The sequence below is a fragment of the Hyla sarda genome, chromosome 1 (assembly GCF_029499605.1).
Source record: "Hyla sarda isolate aHylSar1 chromosome 1, aHylSar1.hap1, whole genome shotgun sequence".
In the NCBI taxonomy this organism is placed as follows: domain Eukaryota; kingdom Metazoa; phylum Chordata; class Amphibia; order Anura; family Hylidae; genus Hyla; species Hyla sarda.
Genome location: NC_079189.1, coordinates 432,286,256 through 432,303,379, shown reverse-complemented (window position 1 = coordinate 432,303,379; position 17,124 = coordinate 432,286,256). Strand labels below are relative to the sequence as shown.

Sequence of the window (17,124 nt, the reverse complement as noted above, 5' to 3'; positions counted from 1 at the left end):
ATTTAGTCAGCCACCAATTGTGCAAGTTCTCCCACTTAAAAAGATGAGAGAGGCCTGTAATTTTCATCATAGGTATTATGTCTCTCATAGTTGAGGTATAAGAAAAAAATAATCCAAAAAATCACATTGTCTGATTTTTAAAGAATTTATATGCAAATTATGGAGGAAAATAAGTATTTGGTCACCTACAAACAAGGAAGATTTCTGGCTCTCACAGACCTGTAACTTCTTCTTTAAGAGTTTCCTCTGTCCTCCACTCATTACCTGTTTTAATGGCACCTGTTTGAACTTGTTATCGGTATAAAAGACACCTGTCCACAACCTCAAACAGTCATACTCCAAACTCCCCTATGGCCAAGACCAAAGAGCTGTCGAAGCACACCAGAAACAAAATTGTAGACCTGCAACAGGATGGGACTGATTCTGCAATAGGCAAGCAACTTGGTGTGAGCAATTATTAGAAAATGGAAGACATACAAAACCACTGATAATCTCCCTCGATCTGGGGCACCACGCAAGATCTCACCCCGTGGTGTCAAAATGATCACAAGAACGGTGAGTAAAACCTAGTGAATGACCTGCGGAGAGCTGGGACCAAAGTAGCAAAGGCTGCTATCAGTAACACACACTACGCCGCCAGGGACTCAGATTATGCAGTGCTAGACGTGTCCCCCTGCTTAAGCCAGTACATGTCCGGGCCTGTCTGCAGTTTTCTGGAGAGCATTTGGATGATCCAGAAGAGGATTAGGAGAATGTCATATGGTCAGATGAAAACAAAGTAGAACTTTTTGTTAAAAAAACTCAACTCATGTTTGGAGGAAAAAGAATGCTGAATTGCATCCAAAGAACACCATACCTACTGTGAAGCATGGGGGTGGAAACATGATGCTTTGGGGCTGTTTTTCTGCTAAGGGATCAGGACGATTGATCCGTGTAAAGGAAATAATGAATGAGGCCAATTATTGTGAGATTTTGAGTGAAAACCTCCTTCCATCAACAAGGGTATTGAAGGTGAAATGTGGCTGGGTCTTTCAGCATGACAATGATCCCAAAAAAACCACCACCAAAGGGTATATAACAAAGTATTGAGATGAACTTTTGTTATTGAACAAATACTTATTTTCCACCATAATTTGCAAATAAATTTTAAAAAATCAGACACTTAGATTTTTTTTCTCATTATATCTCTCATAGTTGAGGTATACCTATGATGAAAATTACAGGCCTCTCTCATCTTATTAAGTGGGAGAACTTGCACAATTGGTGGCTGACTAAATACTTTTTCCCCCACTGTAACACCAGCATTTTAGTGGAAAAAAAATCTAATTTTTATTTTCCACGTGTAACTTTAAAGAAAATTTGCCAAACGCCTTACGTTCAGTGAGGGGTTTCCAAAATGGATTCACATGTGTTTTTTTTTTCGCGTTTATGCAAATCACCAATTTAGGCCTCAAATGTACATGGTTAGCTCTCACTCATGAGCCCAGTTATACGCCTGCAGAGCACTTTACGCCCACATATAGGGTATTCCCAAATTTGGGGGGGTCTATTTATCCTTTTACCTCTTGTGCAAATGAAAAGTATGAGGCAACGCCAACATGTTAGTTTAAAAAATAAAATTATTTTACACTAACATGTTGGTGTAGACCCCAACTTTGCCTTTGCATAAGGGGTACAGGGAGAAAAAGCCCCCCAAAATTTGTAACGCAATTTCTCCCGAGTACGGAAATAACCCAAATGTGGCCCTAAACTGTTGCTTTGAAATACGACAGGGCTCCAAAATGAGAGAGCGCCATGCACATTTGAGGCCTAAATTACGGATTTTTATAGAGGCGGACCCGGATGCAAGCATTACATTTGCCTCCGCCACCAAAATTCCCTACGGTAGTGTTTCCCAAACAGGGTGCCTCCAGCTGTTGCAAAACTCCCAGCATGCCTTGACAGTCAGTGGCTGTCCCGCAATACTGGGAGTTGTTGTTTTTCAACAGCTGGAGGCTCTGTTTTGGAAACAGTGTATGTATATGCAGTATATGTAGTGTTTTACTCTTTATTTTGTTTAGTGTAGTGTAATGTTTTTAGGGTACATTCACACGGGCGGGGGTTTACAGAGAGTTTCCCGCTGGGAGTTTGAGCTGCAGTGGAAAATTTGCCGCATCTCAAACTTGCAGCGGGAAACTCACTGTAAATTCCCACCCGTGTGAATGTACCCTGTACATTCACATGAAGGATGGGGGTACAAACCTCCAGCTGCTACAAAACTACAACTCCCAGCATGCCTTGATAGACCATACATGCTGGGAGTTGTAGTTTTGCAACAGCTGGAGGCACACTGGTTGCGAAACACTGAGTTAAGTAACAAACTCTGTGTTTCGCAACCAGTGTGCCTCCAGCTGTTGCATAACTATAACTCCCAGCATGTACAGTCTTTCAGTCAGGGCTGCCATCAGGAATTTTGGGGCCCCTTATACAGCTATATGATGTGACCAAAAATGCGCAGTTTTGGAATTTAGTGTTTTTTTTTTACGTGTACGCCATCGACCATGCAGTTTAAAGGGGTACTCCGGTGAAAACCTTTTTTCTTTTAAATCAACTGGTGGCAGAAAGTTAAACATATTTGTAAATTACTTCTATTAAAAAATCTTAATCCTTCCTGTACTTATTAGCTGCTGAATACTACAGAGGAAATTATTTTCTTTTTGGAATGCTCTCTGATGACATCATGAGCACAGTTCTCTCTGCTGATGTTATTATAATAACGCTTTATTTATTGTTGTCCTTAGTGGGATTTGAGCCCAAGGCCCCAGCACTGCAAGGCAGCAGTGCTCACCACTGAGCCACCATGCTGCCCTTAGCATATATCTGCTATGCATCTGCTATGCATGGCTGCTAAAATAGACAGAGATGTCAGCAGAGAGCAATGTGCTCGTGATGTAATCAGTGTTCCAAAAAGAAAGGAATTTCCTCTGTAGCATTCAGTAGCTAATAAGTACTGGAAGGATTAAGATTTTTTAATAGAAGTAATTTACAAATATGTTTAACCTTCTGCCACCAGTTGATTTAAAAGAAAAAAGGTTTTCACCGGAGTATCCCTTTAAGTAACCTAATATTTTAATAGTTAAGACATTTACGCATGTGGTGATACCACATATATTTTGTTTACATCATTTTATTTGAAAAATTAGAAAAGGCGGGAGGTTCCAATTTTATTTGGAAGGGGCCTACCGTATTTATATATATATTTTTTTACAATAATTTCATTCCTATAGGAAACTATTACATGCATCCTATAGAAATCAGTATTATTGGTGCTCCATTAGTGCAGCCTGCCATGGCTTTCTGCACTAGAGGAGCCTGATCAGATGGCAAGGAGGCACTTAAGGGCCCTTCCACCGTCTGATTAGCCAGCTGGGGCAAAATCTCATCCCATTAAGGCCTTCAAACGGTTAATGCCAAACATTGGACCGATCGGCAATGTCAGCTATTAGCCATGGGTCCTGGCTATTAATAGCAGCCTGGACCCACTGAGTATGAAGTGCACTCAGCTCCTGAGCGTGCTTCAAACTGCAGAAGCGGTTGCAGGGCATATGTTTACGTCATGTTTCTTAAGGGGTTATGCAATAAAAGCTATATAGAGGGGTTTAAGCGTATGTGTTTCATATAGTTTGGGTAGGCCCCTTTGTTAGTAGTTTCTCCCCCAAATAGTTGTAGGCCTCTCTGAGAGGGGCATGGGCCTACAACAACTATTTGGGAGCAACTATTAACAGAGGGGACTACCCATACTATATAGGGGTCTCCATATAGTTTGGGTAGGCCCCTCTGTTAATAGTTTCCCACATAGTTGTGGTAGGCCTGGGCCCCTCTCAGAGAGGCCTACAACTATATGGGGGAAACTATTAGCAAAGAGGGGACTACAAAAACTATATGGCACACAACTTGCCACTATATAGTTGTTGTACGCCCCTTTCTTCTGCTAATTGTTGTCCCCATATATTTGTAGGCCTCTCTGAGAAGGGCCCGGGCCTACCACAACTATGGGGGAAACTATTAACATAGGGGCCTACCCAAACTATATGGGAGCAACTATTAACAGAGGGGCCTACCCAAACTATATAGGGCACTCCATATAGTTTGGGTAGGCCCCTCTTAATAGTTAATCCGGCGGTGAACGGAAACACTGATGGAGTACAGGTATGGCCTTGGTCCTTAAGTCCCAGGATGTGAGGGCATACCTGTACGCCCTGGTCCTGGTGGGGTTAGTGTTATTTAATTAGTTATTGAAATATTAACATTCATTAATGGCAAATGTTAATAATTTCTTTTTTTTTTTTTATTCATAATCACTGCACCTGCACTGGCATTTAACACATGGACATGTTTTATATATAAAGTTATCGCTTGTCTGGGCACTAGTGATCATGGAACATAATGTGAGATGCTTCCCCCAGAATTTTCTGGGATTTACAATCTGCAATATTTGGCGACAAATTCTGCAATTTTGGTGTGAAAAAAAACAAACAAACGTGGCACGAAAATGAACTCTCACATATGTTCAAAGCAGCACTAGAGACCTTTGAAAATGTGAGGAGAAAAAAAAAATGTGATTATTATCACTTGTCCATGTGAAACGTGCTGCTCATGCAAGATGACCAAAGACTTTGCATGACCTGGAGGCATTCTGCCAAGACGAATGGACAACTATACCACCTGCAAGAATTTGGGGCCTCATAACAACATTATGTTTGTCATTGATGCTAAAGAGGTAATGCATAGTATTAAGAATAAGGGTATACAGCCTTTTAAACTGGGGTCATTTTTTTTATTCATTGCCATGTTTTGTTATATGATTATGACATCTTGTTATAACCTGTAGTCCCTTATAGTTATATAAGAAATTAAAGAAATGTGTTTTGCTTGCCCGCTCATGTTTCCTTTTAAAATGGTACGTATTACAATGTAAAAGGACTGTGTACTCTCACACATCCCCCTTTTCCATGGGCTGTGCCTGGTACTGTGTTCAAGTGAACTTGTAATAAGCATGTAGGGGGAGATTTATCAAAACCTGTCCAGAGGAAAAGTTGCTGAGTTGCCCATAGCAACCAATCAGATCGCTTCTTTCACTTCAGAAAAGGCCTGTAATAAAAGAAGCGATCTGATTGGTTGCTATGGGCAACTCAGAAACTTTTCCTCTAGACAGGTTTTGATAAATCTCCCCCGTAAACAATAACCGTTTTACTTTCATCTGTCACAATTATTTGTCATTTTCTAACACAATGTCCCTTTAAGGGGTTTAGAGATAATTTTAACTAAATTACTAGAGACTGGACCTGGGTAAAAAAGAAAAATCTTTACTTAAATGGGCATGGTCAATATGAAAAACATTTTGTATGTTGTACATCTTGGGAAAACCTTTAACTTTCTAATATACTTCATAAAAAATGTTTGAGGAGATTTATCAAAAAAGTGGATTAGTTGCCCATGGCAACCAGCCAGATTGCTTCTTTCATTTTCAAAAAGGTATCTGAAAAATAAAAGAAGCCATCTGATTGGTTGCTAAGGGCAACTGGGCAACTTTTTATCTGCACAGGTTTTAATAAATTTTCCCCTTTGTCTCCTTTTTATAGAAATCATAGCTTATCAAAAAGACCACTACAGTCCCCATAACATTCAGAACATAATCCTGTACAGCTGCAGCATCATATTTGTCCAAGCTGAAGCACAGGATAGGACAAATCCAGGAAGTGAAGGCGGCACTAGCACTCCTCAGTGCTCTCTCCTGTCCTATCAGCCTGCAGCTTAAAAACAGAGAGGAGGGGGTTACAAAGCAGCATGCAGTGATTGAATACGGAGACCCAGCACAGCAAAGAAGACTCAGGGAGGAAGTGAATGCATGGTGAGTGAGGGCGGGCTTAGTGCTTGCTTAAGGCACACCCCTTCCTGAGCAGTGGATGTCACAATGAGTGAGCAGAAGAATTGAGAGATTTTTGAGCCAAATACAGAAGCTAGACACATAAAAAGCATCTGTATGACCTAGAGAGTAATATATAAGCATAATTTTTCTGTGATATGACAGGTACGCTTTAACGGCTAATCTGACATTAGGTTAAGAATAAATTCTGCAGAAGCATATACATTGCTTACCTATCTGCTACAGTCCTGAAACCAGCAGAATTCCATTTGTTTTTGGCGTCTTAGTCATGTACTTCCTGATTAGCAGTTGCTCAGTACTACAATTCTCAGAATGCATTCACTCTTCGCTCATCATCACAGCCCTCCCATCCTGCCTACTCCCCTCCAACAGAACTCCTGCGAATTCCCTGCCCTGAGCTATTAAAGAACATCTAATTTCACAGAAGACTATCAGTGAGGTTTCAGCACCTGCTGCGCTCATTTCCTGCCTGCTCCTCTGTCTGTGGCATTGTTATGCACAAGACAGCATGGTATAAACACCCCTCATTCTCTGACCCAATAAATTTATATTTTATATGTATTTTAGGGAACAGCTCAAACGGTGGGGTCGGCAATGACAGTATTCACACAGGCAGCAGGTATCAAATGTCCAAGAGGATGTTTAATCAAATGAATTTCAGGCACCTAAAAGCCTGTCCTGCTCTAACTAAACATCAGGATACCTCTCTATCCTACTGTGGGCCTAATGTCTGGCCCCAAGCAAACTCACACAAATGTCCATAGAGGAAGGTTCAGACCTGGTTGGTTTGAGCTGCAACTCTGGCTGTGGCTGCTTCTCCTCTGTCTCTCCAGCAATCAGCAGGCACCCAACCTCACCTGAGGACACCTTGAAATAGGGAAACCCATAGTGGACAAGGGGTGTGGACTGGAGCACTCCCATTCCAACCTGTCCTCCAGTCCAGGAAATCCAGCCCATGAAACTTAACAAGAGAGCTGTAGCAGACTATACTCTGCTAAGGTAGCATATCCTTCTGGATTTCCTTTATCGTGCCTGGCTGAGAAAACCAGGCAAAATATACACCCCATCCACCACTTTCCCGTACACTTTACCACACTATATATGACAACAAGATGGATATATAGGGTGTAGGGCTGGTCAGAGGTGGCGACATTACTCAGGCAGGGGGGCTTGAGCTCAAAGACAAGATACAGTCAAGCCCCTTGAAACAGCAGAGGATAGTGCGGATGATGCGGACACAGGGAGGAGCCAGAAGCTGGAGACAATAGCAGATTAAAAATGAAAAAACTACCCAACTTCCTGTCAAGAGTAAATCCTGTAAAAGCATACTGAAGCCAGTACAACTTGTCATAATAAGTTATATTATTAAAAATAAATAAATAATAAAAAAAAAACGGCTCTCACCTGGTCCCGTGGTCCCGTGGCTTAGCACTTCCTGGGTACTTTTATTGCGTCAAGAAATTGCTGGTCAGGAAGTGCTGAGCAGCAGGATCGCACACCTTCTAATAGGTAGGGGACCAGGACAGGTGAGTACTGTTTTTTATGAATGTTTTTATTTCACTGTTTTATTTATATTGTCCAGCCTAGCCAAAAACAAAAAAAAAAAAATGGCAGGAATAAGCTTAGCAGGAGAGTGATGAACATGATCAATATAAAGACCACTATCCCATAATTCAGCCATTAACTTTTTTTTTTCTTTCTTAAGAAAGCAGAAAAGCAGTTAATGATGTTATACTAAAATATCATAGAATTATTGATAGAGTATTAGGTCTGTAGTGAACATGATGGATGCTCTGAGGATCTGTAGCTTTATGTCTTAGTCATACTGAGGATATCTGTGATAGGAGACTCATATGAATAAAAAAAATGATTGATTTACATCTTCACACCAATCCTGATATGAAGGCACCTAGTTCTTCTTTACCGACTCCATTACAATCTCCAATGTGTTGTAAATAGCTTATCCTTTGCACCGCAGTATACTGAGAATGTGCAGTAGAGAGGAAACATTGCTCCCTCATACTTTCCACTTTCATCATCTCCTGTCGCATCCAACAACGAGGGCTAATGCAGTTATACCAGAACAGCACAGCATTACTGACATATGAAGGTTGGAATCAATGTCTTTTATAAGGATAAAGCTAAATGCCATAAAGATCTGTCCAAAAGACATTCTACTACTAGAGTCACCTTTTAGCTACAAACTCATTTACTATGATCAGAATACTTTTTAGTGACCACGATTTGCAGTAGAGAAGAATATATATATATATATATATATATATATATATATATATGTATGTATATATATATAACTCAATGTGGGTATGTATGTTACAGCATCACGTCCAAATGGCTAAAGATATTAACATGAAACTTGGCACACATGTTACTTATATGTCAACAACAAACATAGGATAGGTAATTTAACCCTTACCCACCCCCATTTGCCAGGGACGGGGTTTTTGTTTAAAGTCCCATACAAGTCTATGGGGAATATATGCATAACTTCCAAATGGCTGGAGATATTTCGATAATACTTGGTCACATGTTACTGATATGTCCACTTAAAATATAGGATAGTTAATTTAACCTTTGACTACCCCCATTTGTGAGGGTCAGGGTTTTTGTTTAACCCCTTAACGACGAAGGACGTATATTTACGTCCTCCGCCGGCTCCCGCGATATGCCGTGGGGTCACGCAGTGACACTGCGTCATATCGGGTTGGTCCCAGCGTCCATCAACGGCCGGGACCCGCGGCTCATACAGGACATCACCGATCGCGGTGTTGCCCTGTATTAACCCTTCAGACGATGCGATCAAAGCTGACCGCCGTGTCTGAAGCGAAAGTGAAGGTATCCCGGCTGCTCAGTCGGGCTGTTCGGGACAGCCGCGTTGAAATCGCGGCATCCCAAACAGCTTACAGGATACCAGGAGGGCCCTTACCTGCCTCCTCGGTGTCCGATCGGCGAATGACTGCTCCATGCCTGAGATCCAGGCAGGAGCAGTCAAGCGCCGATAACACTGATCACAGGCGTGTTAATACACGCCAGTGATCTGTGTAAAAGATCAGTGTGTGCAGTGTTATGGGTCCCTATGGGAGCTATAACATTGCAAAAAAAAAGTTTTAAAAAAAGTGTTAATAATGATCTTTATTAACACTTTTTTTTTACTTTTTTTTTTGCAATGTTATAGCTCCCATAGGGACCCATAACACTGCACACACTGATCTTTTACACAGATCACTGGCGTGTATTAACACGCCTGTGATCAGTGTTATCGGCGCTTGACTGCTCCTGCCTGGATCTCAGGCATGGAGCAGTCATTAACACTTCCCTAATAAAAGTTTGAATCACTCCCCTTTTCCCATAAAAAAAATAAAACAGTGTAAATAAAAATAAAAATAAACATATGTGGTATCGCCGCGTGCGTAAATGTCCAAACTATAAAAATATATCATTAATTAAACCGCACGGTCAATGGCGTACGCGCAAAAAATTCCAAAGCCCAAAAAAGCGTATTTTTGGTCACTTTTTATACCATTAAAAAATGAATAAAAAGTGATCAAAAACTCAGATCAAAACAAAAATGATACCGATAAAAACTTCAGATCAGGGCGCAAAAAATGAGCCCTCACACCGCCCTGTATGTGGAAAAATAAAAAAGTTATAGGGGTCAGAAAAGGACATTTTTAAACGTATACATTTTCCTGCATGTAGTTATGATTTTTTCCAGAAGTGCGACAAAATCAAACCTATATAAGTAGGGTATCATTTTAACTGTATGGACCTACAGAATAATAATTTTTATCGAAATATGCACTGCGTAGAAACGGAAGCGCCCAAAAGTTACAAAATGGCGTTTTTTCTTCAATTTTGTCGCACAATGATTTTTGTTTTCCATTTCGGAGTGGATTTTTGGGTACAATGACTAAAGTCACTGCAAAGTAGAATTGGTGACGCAAAAAATAAGCCATAATATGGATTTTTAGGTGGAAAATTGAAGGGGTTATGATTTTTAAAAGGTAAGGAGAAAAAAACGAAAATGCAAAAACTGAAAAACCCTGCGTCCTTAAGGGGTTAAAGTCCCATGCAAATCTATGGGAAATGTATGTTCCCACATAACTTCTGTAGGGCTGGAGATATTTCAATACCTGGTACACATATTACAGGTCGGGATAGGAGGTCGAGATATGAGGACGGAAAAGGAGGACGGGATAGGAGGTAGAGATAGGAGGTTGAGATATGAGGTCGGGATAGGAGGTCGGGATATGAGGACGGGATAGGAGGTTGAGATAGGAGGACGGGATATGAGGACGGGATAGAAGGTCGAGATAGGAGGTCGAGATAGGAGGACGGGATAGGAGAACGGGATAGGAGATAGAGATAGGAGGTCGGTATAGGAGGTCGGGATAGGAGGTCGGGATAGGAGGTCGGGATAGGAGGTCGAGACAGGAGGTTGAGATAGGAGGACAGGATATGAGGATGGGATATGAGGACGGGATGGGAGATTGGGATAGGAGGACGGCATAGGAGGTCGAGATAGGAGGATGATTTAGGAGGACGGGATAGGAGGTCGGGATAGAAGGTCGGGATAGGAAGTCACGATAGATGGTCGAGATAGGAGGACGGGATAGGAGATTGGGATAGGAGGTCGGGATAGGAGGTTGGGATAGGAGGTCGAGATAGGAGATCAAGATAGGAGGTCGGGATAGGAGGTCGGGATAGGAGGACGGGATAGGAGGACTGGATAGGAAGTCGGGATAGGAGGTCGGGATAGGAGGTCTGGATATGACAACAATATGAGGATGGGATATGAAGTCAAAAGCTTTCTCCTTTGTTTATTTTCCTCCCAACAAGGATTAGGAAGGAAAAACCGGGCAATGCCGGGTACTCAGCTAGTTATTATATAAAATATAAGAAAACTCTAGCTACAATTTTTTGCAACCTGTATTTTTGGGGGACTGTTACATAGCAACAGTCCATGTGACAGTAACGAGACCATCACAGTATCTAAGTGTAATGTGTTGGTCATCTTGCTAGGGGGAGCAGGGTGTCAATTTACGTATACAATGATGTAGCCGCATATGGCATTGCTTTCCTTGTATGGATGATCCGGCTGCATCTTCTTACTTTCACAAAACACTTAACAAGAAGACGGAAACTTTCTAAAAGAAAAGCCAGAGACAAAAACATTGCTGCTGGGCTGGGGGAGATAGTTAATATAGAAAGACATAAGATTTTACAGTAAATAATAGCAGCATCAACTGGGAACTAGAACAGGTAACTGATGACATTTTGGTGGCATAGGTATTTATTTTTATATGGTTAAAAGGAATTTAATAGAAATATAATATATGACAGAAGTAAACTGTGCACCTATAATAACACACTCTCATATATTTTATAGTATAAGGGTAGATTCAAAAGGGCAGGTTACCTGCGGATTTTACTCTGCGTATCTGCTGCAGAAAATCCGCAGCAGATTTTGCTACCATTGACTTCAAAGGGTCCAAAGGAAAATCTGCAAATCTGCCTCTATTGCAGATTTTCTGCTGACCAATTGAAGTCAATGGTAGCAAAATCTGCTGTGGATTTTCTGCAGCAGATGTGCAGCAAAAAATCTGCAGGTAATCCGCCCGTGTGAACGTACCCTTTAGGTACCTTCGCATGTGTGTTTTTTTGCTGCAGATCTTGCTGCCAATTTACTTCATTAGAGAATCAGGGGGGAGAAAAAAAACCACACAGGGGACGCTCCCTGGTGAGGTATATTCACTGGTGTGCACCCTCCACCACACTGCAGTGATATACCGACCTTGTCTGAGCTACACTGTGATGTTTAACTGTAATGGTGATGAAGATGTGGAAACATGCTGGCTGCGGTGCTCGAACCGGTATCGGACTTCAAGGCAAGGAAGCAGATAAAGAGTATAAAGAAAACGAATAGGGTAGAAAAACCCCGGTATTGTGAGGCGCTGCCCAGATTATGGACATAAGGACAGACTCAGGCGGCACAGGACAACAAATATATTTATTGAGTATTGGGGACAATGTGTTTTGGCATACACTGAACACCAATGAAACCTGGGAACTGTGAATGGACCAAAGGAAGGCATTAGTGAATGCCAAAACACATTGTCCCCAATACTCAATAAATATATTCGTTGTCCTGTGCCGCCTGAGTCTGTCCTTATGTCCGTAATCTGAGCAGCGCCTCACAATACCGGGTTTTTTCTACCCTATTCATTTTCATTGACTTCAATAGGTAGGTAGTAAAATCTGCTACAGCAAATCCGCAGCAGATCTGCATCAGAAAATATGCATGTTTGAATGTACCTGAAGGGCTCATTCACGAGCAGATTTTTGTGCAGATTTTCTGCAGCTGATCTGCTACTTTTTATTTTCTGCTGTTTATTTTATCATTAACTTACCAGCAAAAAATAAGCATCAGAAAAAAAAGCTGCAGAAAATATACAGATGAAAATATGCAGCAAAATCTGCTCGTGTGAGCGAGACCTTAGAGTGAATTCACACACACCAGATCCATTGCAGATTTAAAGTTGTATAACCTGCAGTTGGCGATTTTACCAGGCAATTCTTATGTATTTTTAATCGACATGTCAGTAAAGTGATTGCCTTGTAAAATCTGCAACTGCGGATTTTCCAGCTGTGGATCCACAACTTTAAATCCGCAGCGGATATCGTGTGTGAATACACTCTGCTTGCCTGTATTGTTTTGCAGCCATAGTGTCCAGTGCATGGACATATTACCAATATATAGAAAAATAAATATAAAAGTGGTGCAATCATCCATAGCAACCAATCAGATGTTTCTTTTATTTAAAGTAAGTTAAAGAAGCAATTTGATTGCTATGGGCAACTGCATCATTTTTTTTCTGCACAGGTTTTGAAAAATCTCCCTTAGTAAATACAAACAAGGATAAGTTAGCCAGCACTACTGACACCAAACTATTATATGGACCTGGCGTACAGGTGCACGCTGCTAGGCTAAATAGACAGCAACAGAAGTAAATAGTTTAGAAGACTAAAGATGTGCAGATAGGTTGGATAATCCAACAGAAATATTAAACACTCATACTTACGGCACTGACATATTCCGCAGCACTATACAAAGATTGTTATTTCTCACATTAGTAATGAATGATAAATCTATAGTTGAAAAAACAATTTACTGCAACCAACAGAAATCTAATTCCTAAATGGTAAATCTGCATACTTATGCAGTGATATATACCCCTCTCCTGTACTGCTGCATTACCAGGAAGATTTGCTATTCAAGAGTCTGGCAAAGCTGAGTTTAGTTCTCAGCTAGAGATGAGCGAACTTACAGTAAATTCGATTCGTCACAAACTTCTCGGCTCGGCAGTTGATGACTTTTCCTGCATAAATTAGTTCAGCCTTCAGGTGCTCCCGTGGGCTGGAAAAGGTGGATACAGTCCTAGGAAAGATTCTCCTAGGACTGTATCCACCTTTTCCAGCCCAAGGGAGCACCTGAAAGCTGAACTAATTTATGCAGGATAAGTCATCAACTGCCGAGCCGAGCAGTTTGTGACGAATCGAATTTACTGTAAGTTCGCTCATCTCTATTCTCAGCCAAAAGGACATTTACAGTTTGACAGTTTGTAATGATAGGAATCTGGGGTCAGGGTGAGGCCTCTCTTCTGGATAAAGTTTTCTAAAATGTCCAGAATGAATCAAAAGATGCATATATTATATTACTAAAATTGACTTTATGAACAAATGTTGCAAAGTGCATTAGTGACTGGACAATATGTCTATAAATACTTGGTGCCATTCACTGATGGCAAGATACAATATTATGACATCTGCAGTGAAGTCTTATAACATTAATGAGGTAGGACTGTGCTCTTCAACCTGTGAGGCTCCAGGTGCTGTGTAACCAGGACTCAAGTCCTGCAGGAACGTGTGGGAACTGAGTTCCTGCATTTTTCCCACAACAGGAACACTGTTCCCATTAGCAGGAGTCCCTCAGGACCAGCCCTTGAGTGGAAATCTTGGGTGAGTTCCTACACTTATTCCCAGTACCTGACCCCTGTGTATAACTACAACTCCCAACATGCTCTGACCGCATTTGACTATGAGTTGTATTTTTGCAACAGCTGGAGAGCTGCAGGTTGGAAACTATTGAGGTAGAAAATCCCATATGTCAGCCTATTATTTAGTGTCTAGTAACCTACAGTGGTAGACCTTTATCTCAATGTTATCACACTTGAAATTCACAGCTAGAATCAAGTCACTAAGGCCCCGTTCACAAGTGTTGGATTTGACCTAGATGTTTGCATTGATCCAGTCTGATGACAATCCACATATTATACAATGGAGTTTCCGCAACTCGTCTACATGCAACTAAACATTTCCATAAGAATTTGTGCCTCATAGGATGTTGCTTATTTCCACAGGTTCCACTGAAAAAGTTTAGAATTTTGGCTGGGTTCACATCTGCATGGGATGCTAGTTGATGACCTCTACTGCAAATTCCATGAAGAGTCACGGACAACATAGCTTAAAATGCAGTGTTACTTTGGTAAAATGACAAACGCTATGCCAGAAACATGACACATCACCGGATACAAATGGGGTCCATCAGGCACCATTTTTATCCGGTGTATAACAGATCCACCAGAACAGTTTTTCTAATTAATTTGCACCAATTTTGAGGCAGAACAATGAAACCCTTTAACGTAGGTGTGAACTGTAGTCATAACCTTACTTAATGACAAATGAGCAAACCCTTGTGTGTGGATTTGCTGTAGGGCAAAAGGCACATCTACAGAAGAAATCCGAAGGTCAGCCTCAGATTTCATCTCCAAAAATACAGGTCATATTTTAATCCCAAGTGTGAACATACCCAAACAGTGGAGCATGTTACATGTGTCAGTAAGGACCTTACCTGTCCATACTTTCTGCATATAAATGTACATTATAGACTATAAATCAATCAATAATGAAGCGGTCAGTTCAGTTATTTAGTCCTATACCATACACCGTGTTACACTTTAGGGAGTTAATATGGTCAGCACATATTCGCTTTTTTCAATTGCAATAAATGTATAAATAAATACATTGCAATAAAAAATATACAGTAAAGGAATATACTAATAAGTCCAGAACCTGACAGAATAGCCTATATGGTTTAGTTGTTGACCCGCTAATAACTTATAGATTAGTCAGAGACTAATGATCACATCTCATGCTACAGAAAAAAACCTCCTTGGTACAAGAGGTCACATTGTCCATAAAATGACTCAGAGGAAATAAGGGCAAGAAAACAACATAAACAGGATTTGGCAATGGTACATAATAAAAAGGAGAAATAGAGGGCACTCACCTGACCAAACACAGAGCTTAGGATTGGGTGCAACTCCACAAACAGAGGTTCGGTGTCCGGCTCAGGGTCACTGTCGCTGCTTTTCCCCTGAGGAATGTCAATGGCTTTAGAAGGTTGAGTGGAGGTGCCTTCAGATCCTTTGCCAGAGTACTTCTTCCTTGCCCTCAGTTCTTGGCTACTGTCTTGCTGTTCCCTTGGAATGGGAGAAGACTGCTTGGGGCTAGGGGTATGCTCCCTCGGACTGGGAGGATAGTCCCTGGAACTTGGTTGATGATGTCTAGAGGTTTGGGTATGGTGCCTTGGACTAGGGGATTGTTGTTTAGGGCTTGGAGATTGCCTGTGGTTGTATGTGTGAGACATGTGTTGATGGGCATGATGGGTGTTTGGGGTCTGAGGATGGTGAGTGGGGGTATGCTGGTGATGACTTTGAAAATTGGGATGGTGCTGGATGTGACTGTGGTGGTCAGGAGGAGGGCTGCTGGACTGGTATTTGCCGGATGAGTACTGGGGATAAATGGAAGGGGGGTAGCGATGGTGGTTAGCATGGTACTGTGGGCTACTGGACTGTCTGGTCCTCCTTCCTCCCTCCTGTTGAGGAAGTCTTCTCATTACTGGGGGGCTCTCAGTTGTCCGTGGGGACTGGCGCCTCCTTCCCCCAGTAAGTCCACTCTCCCGGGGGTGACATAGAGGCCTCCTATAGCTTGGATCAGGCTCATGGGGCAGTTGGTATCTAGGATGAGGTCTCCTGGCCTCCCCAGCACTGAGCAGGGAGCTGCTGGACTCGTTCATATTGCCGGAGAGTGATCGATAAATGCCATCAGGTCCTCCTCAGTGCACAGACAGCAGTGCTACAGACATGTTACATACAGCGCGTCTCTTCAGCACCACAGTGCAAGTGACAGCTCCTGCACGGCAGCCTGAATGGGAGGAGAGCTGGGGTGGAGGGAGGAGCGGAGTGCAGCGAAAGGTGGGAGACTTAGGGGGGGGAGCAGGAGGGAGGACAGGCTGGAGCCTCAGACCTGGAGAGGAGACGGACTCTATTGTACACCACATTCCCAGGGCAGCGGCAGATTTTGTGCTGTGTCTCTTTGGCTTTATCCTTTGTTATGAAACATAACATTCTTACCAACTCTTGATACATTGTATTTGGTAGAGAACAGTAAAGTCCTTGTTGTGCACAACTGTTGAGAAAGTGGTCCCTCAAGTTACAATATGAATTGGTTCTGGGACGACCATTGTATGTTGAAACCATTGTATGTTGAGACCAGAACTCTATGGAAACCTGGTAATTGGTTCTAAAGCCCCAAAATGTCATCCAAAAATAGGAAAAAGGGAGGATTAAAGAAAAATAAGTAGATAACTAATATATATATATATATATATATATATATATATATATATATATATATATATATATATATATATATATAAAGCAAGTCCTTACATATAAAAGTAAGAAAGATCTGCTGGGAGCTGTAAATCACTGTCTATGTCAGTGTTTTCCAAGCAGGGAGCCTCCAGCTGTTGCAAAACTACAACTCCCAGCATGCCCGGACAGCCTTCGGCTGTCCGGGCATGCTGGGAGTTGTAGTTTTGCAACAGCTGGGGGCACCCTGCTTGGGAAACACTGGTCTATGTAGAGGACAGGAACTTCTTCAGGGTCCTGTATAGTACACAGTGTCCTAAAAAAGTAACATGGAGTCTCCCTCACCTGGTGTCCAATGGAGCAGCTAACCCTGGTACAGGTAAAGTGTACAGAACATGTAATACCTCCCTGTACTGTAGGGGGTGCTACCAGATATCAGTCAGTGCATACGCTTCAGTAATA

The 17,124-nt window shown here is 41.8% G+C and overlaps 1 protein-coding gene across 1 annotated transcript in view; it reads right to left on the bottom strand.

Moving 5' to 3' along the window:
* The window catches only part of CABP1 (calcium binding protein 1), a 42,192-nt gene extending 25,976 nt beyond the window's left edge, over window positions 1–16,216 (bottom strand). Inside the window, exon 1 of the mRNA XM_056530251.1 lies at window positions 15,297–16,216. Within this exon, the coding sequence (XP_056386226.1) occupies window positions 15,297–16,085 (789 nt within the window). The 5' untranslated portion in view covers window positions 16,086–16,216. The remainder of the gene's footprint in view (window positions 1–15,296) is intronic.
* Between the last annotated feature and the right edge of the window lie 908 nt (window positions 16,217–17,124).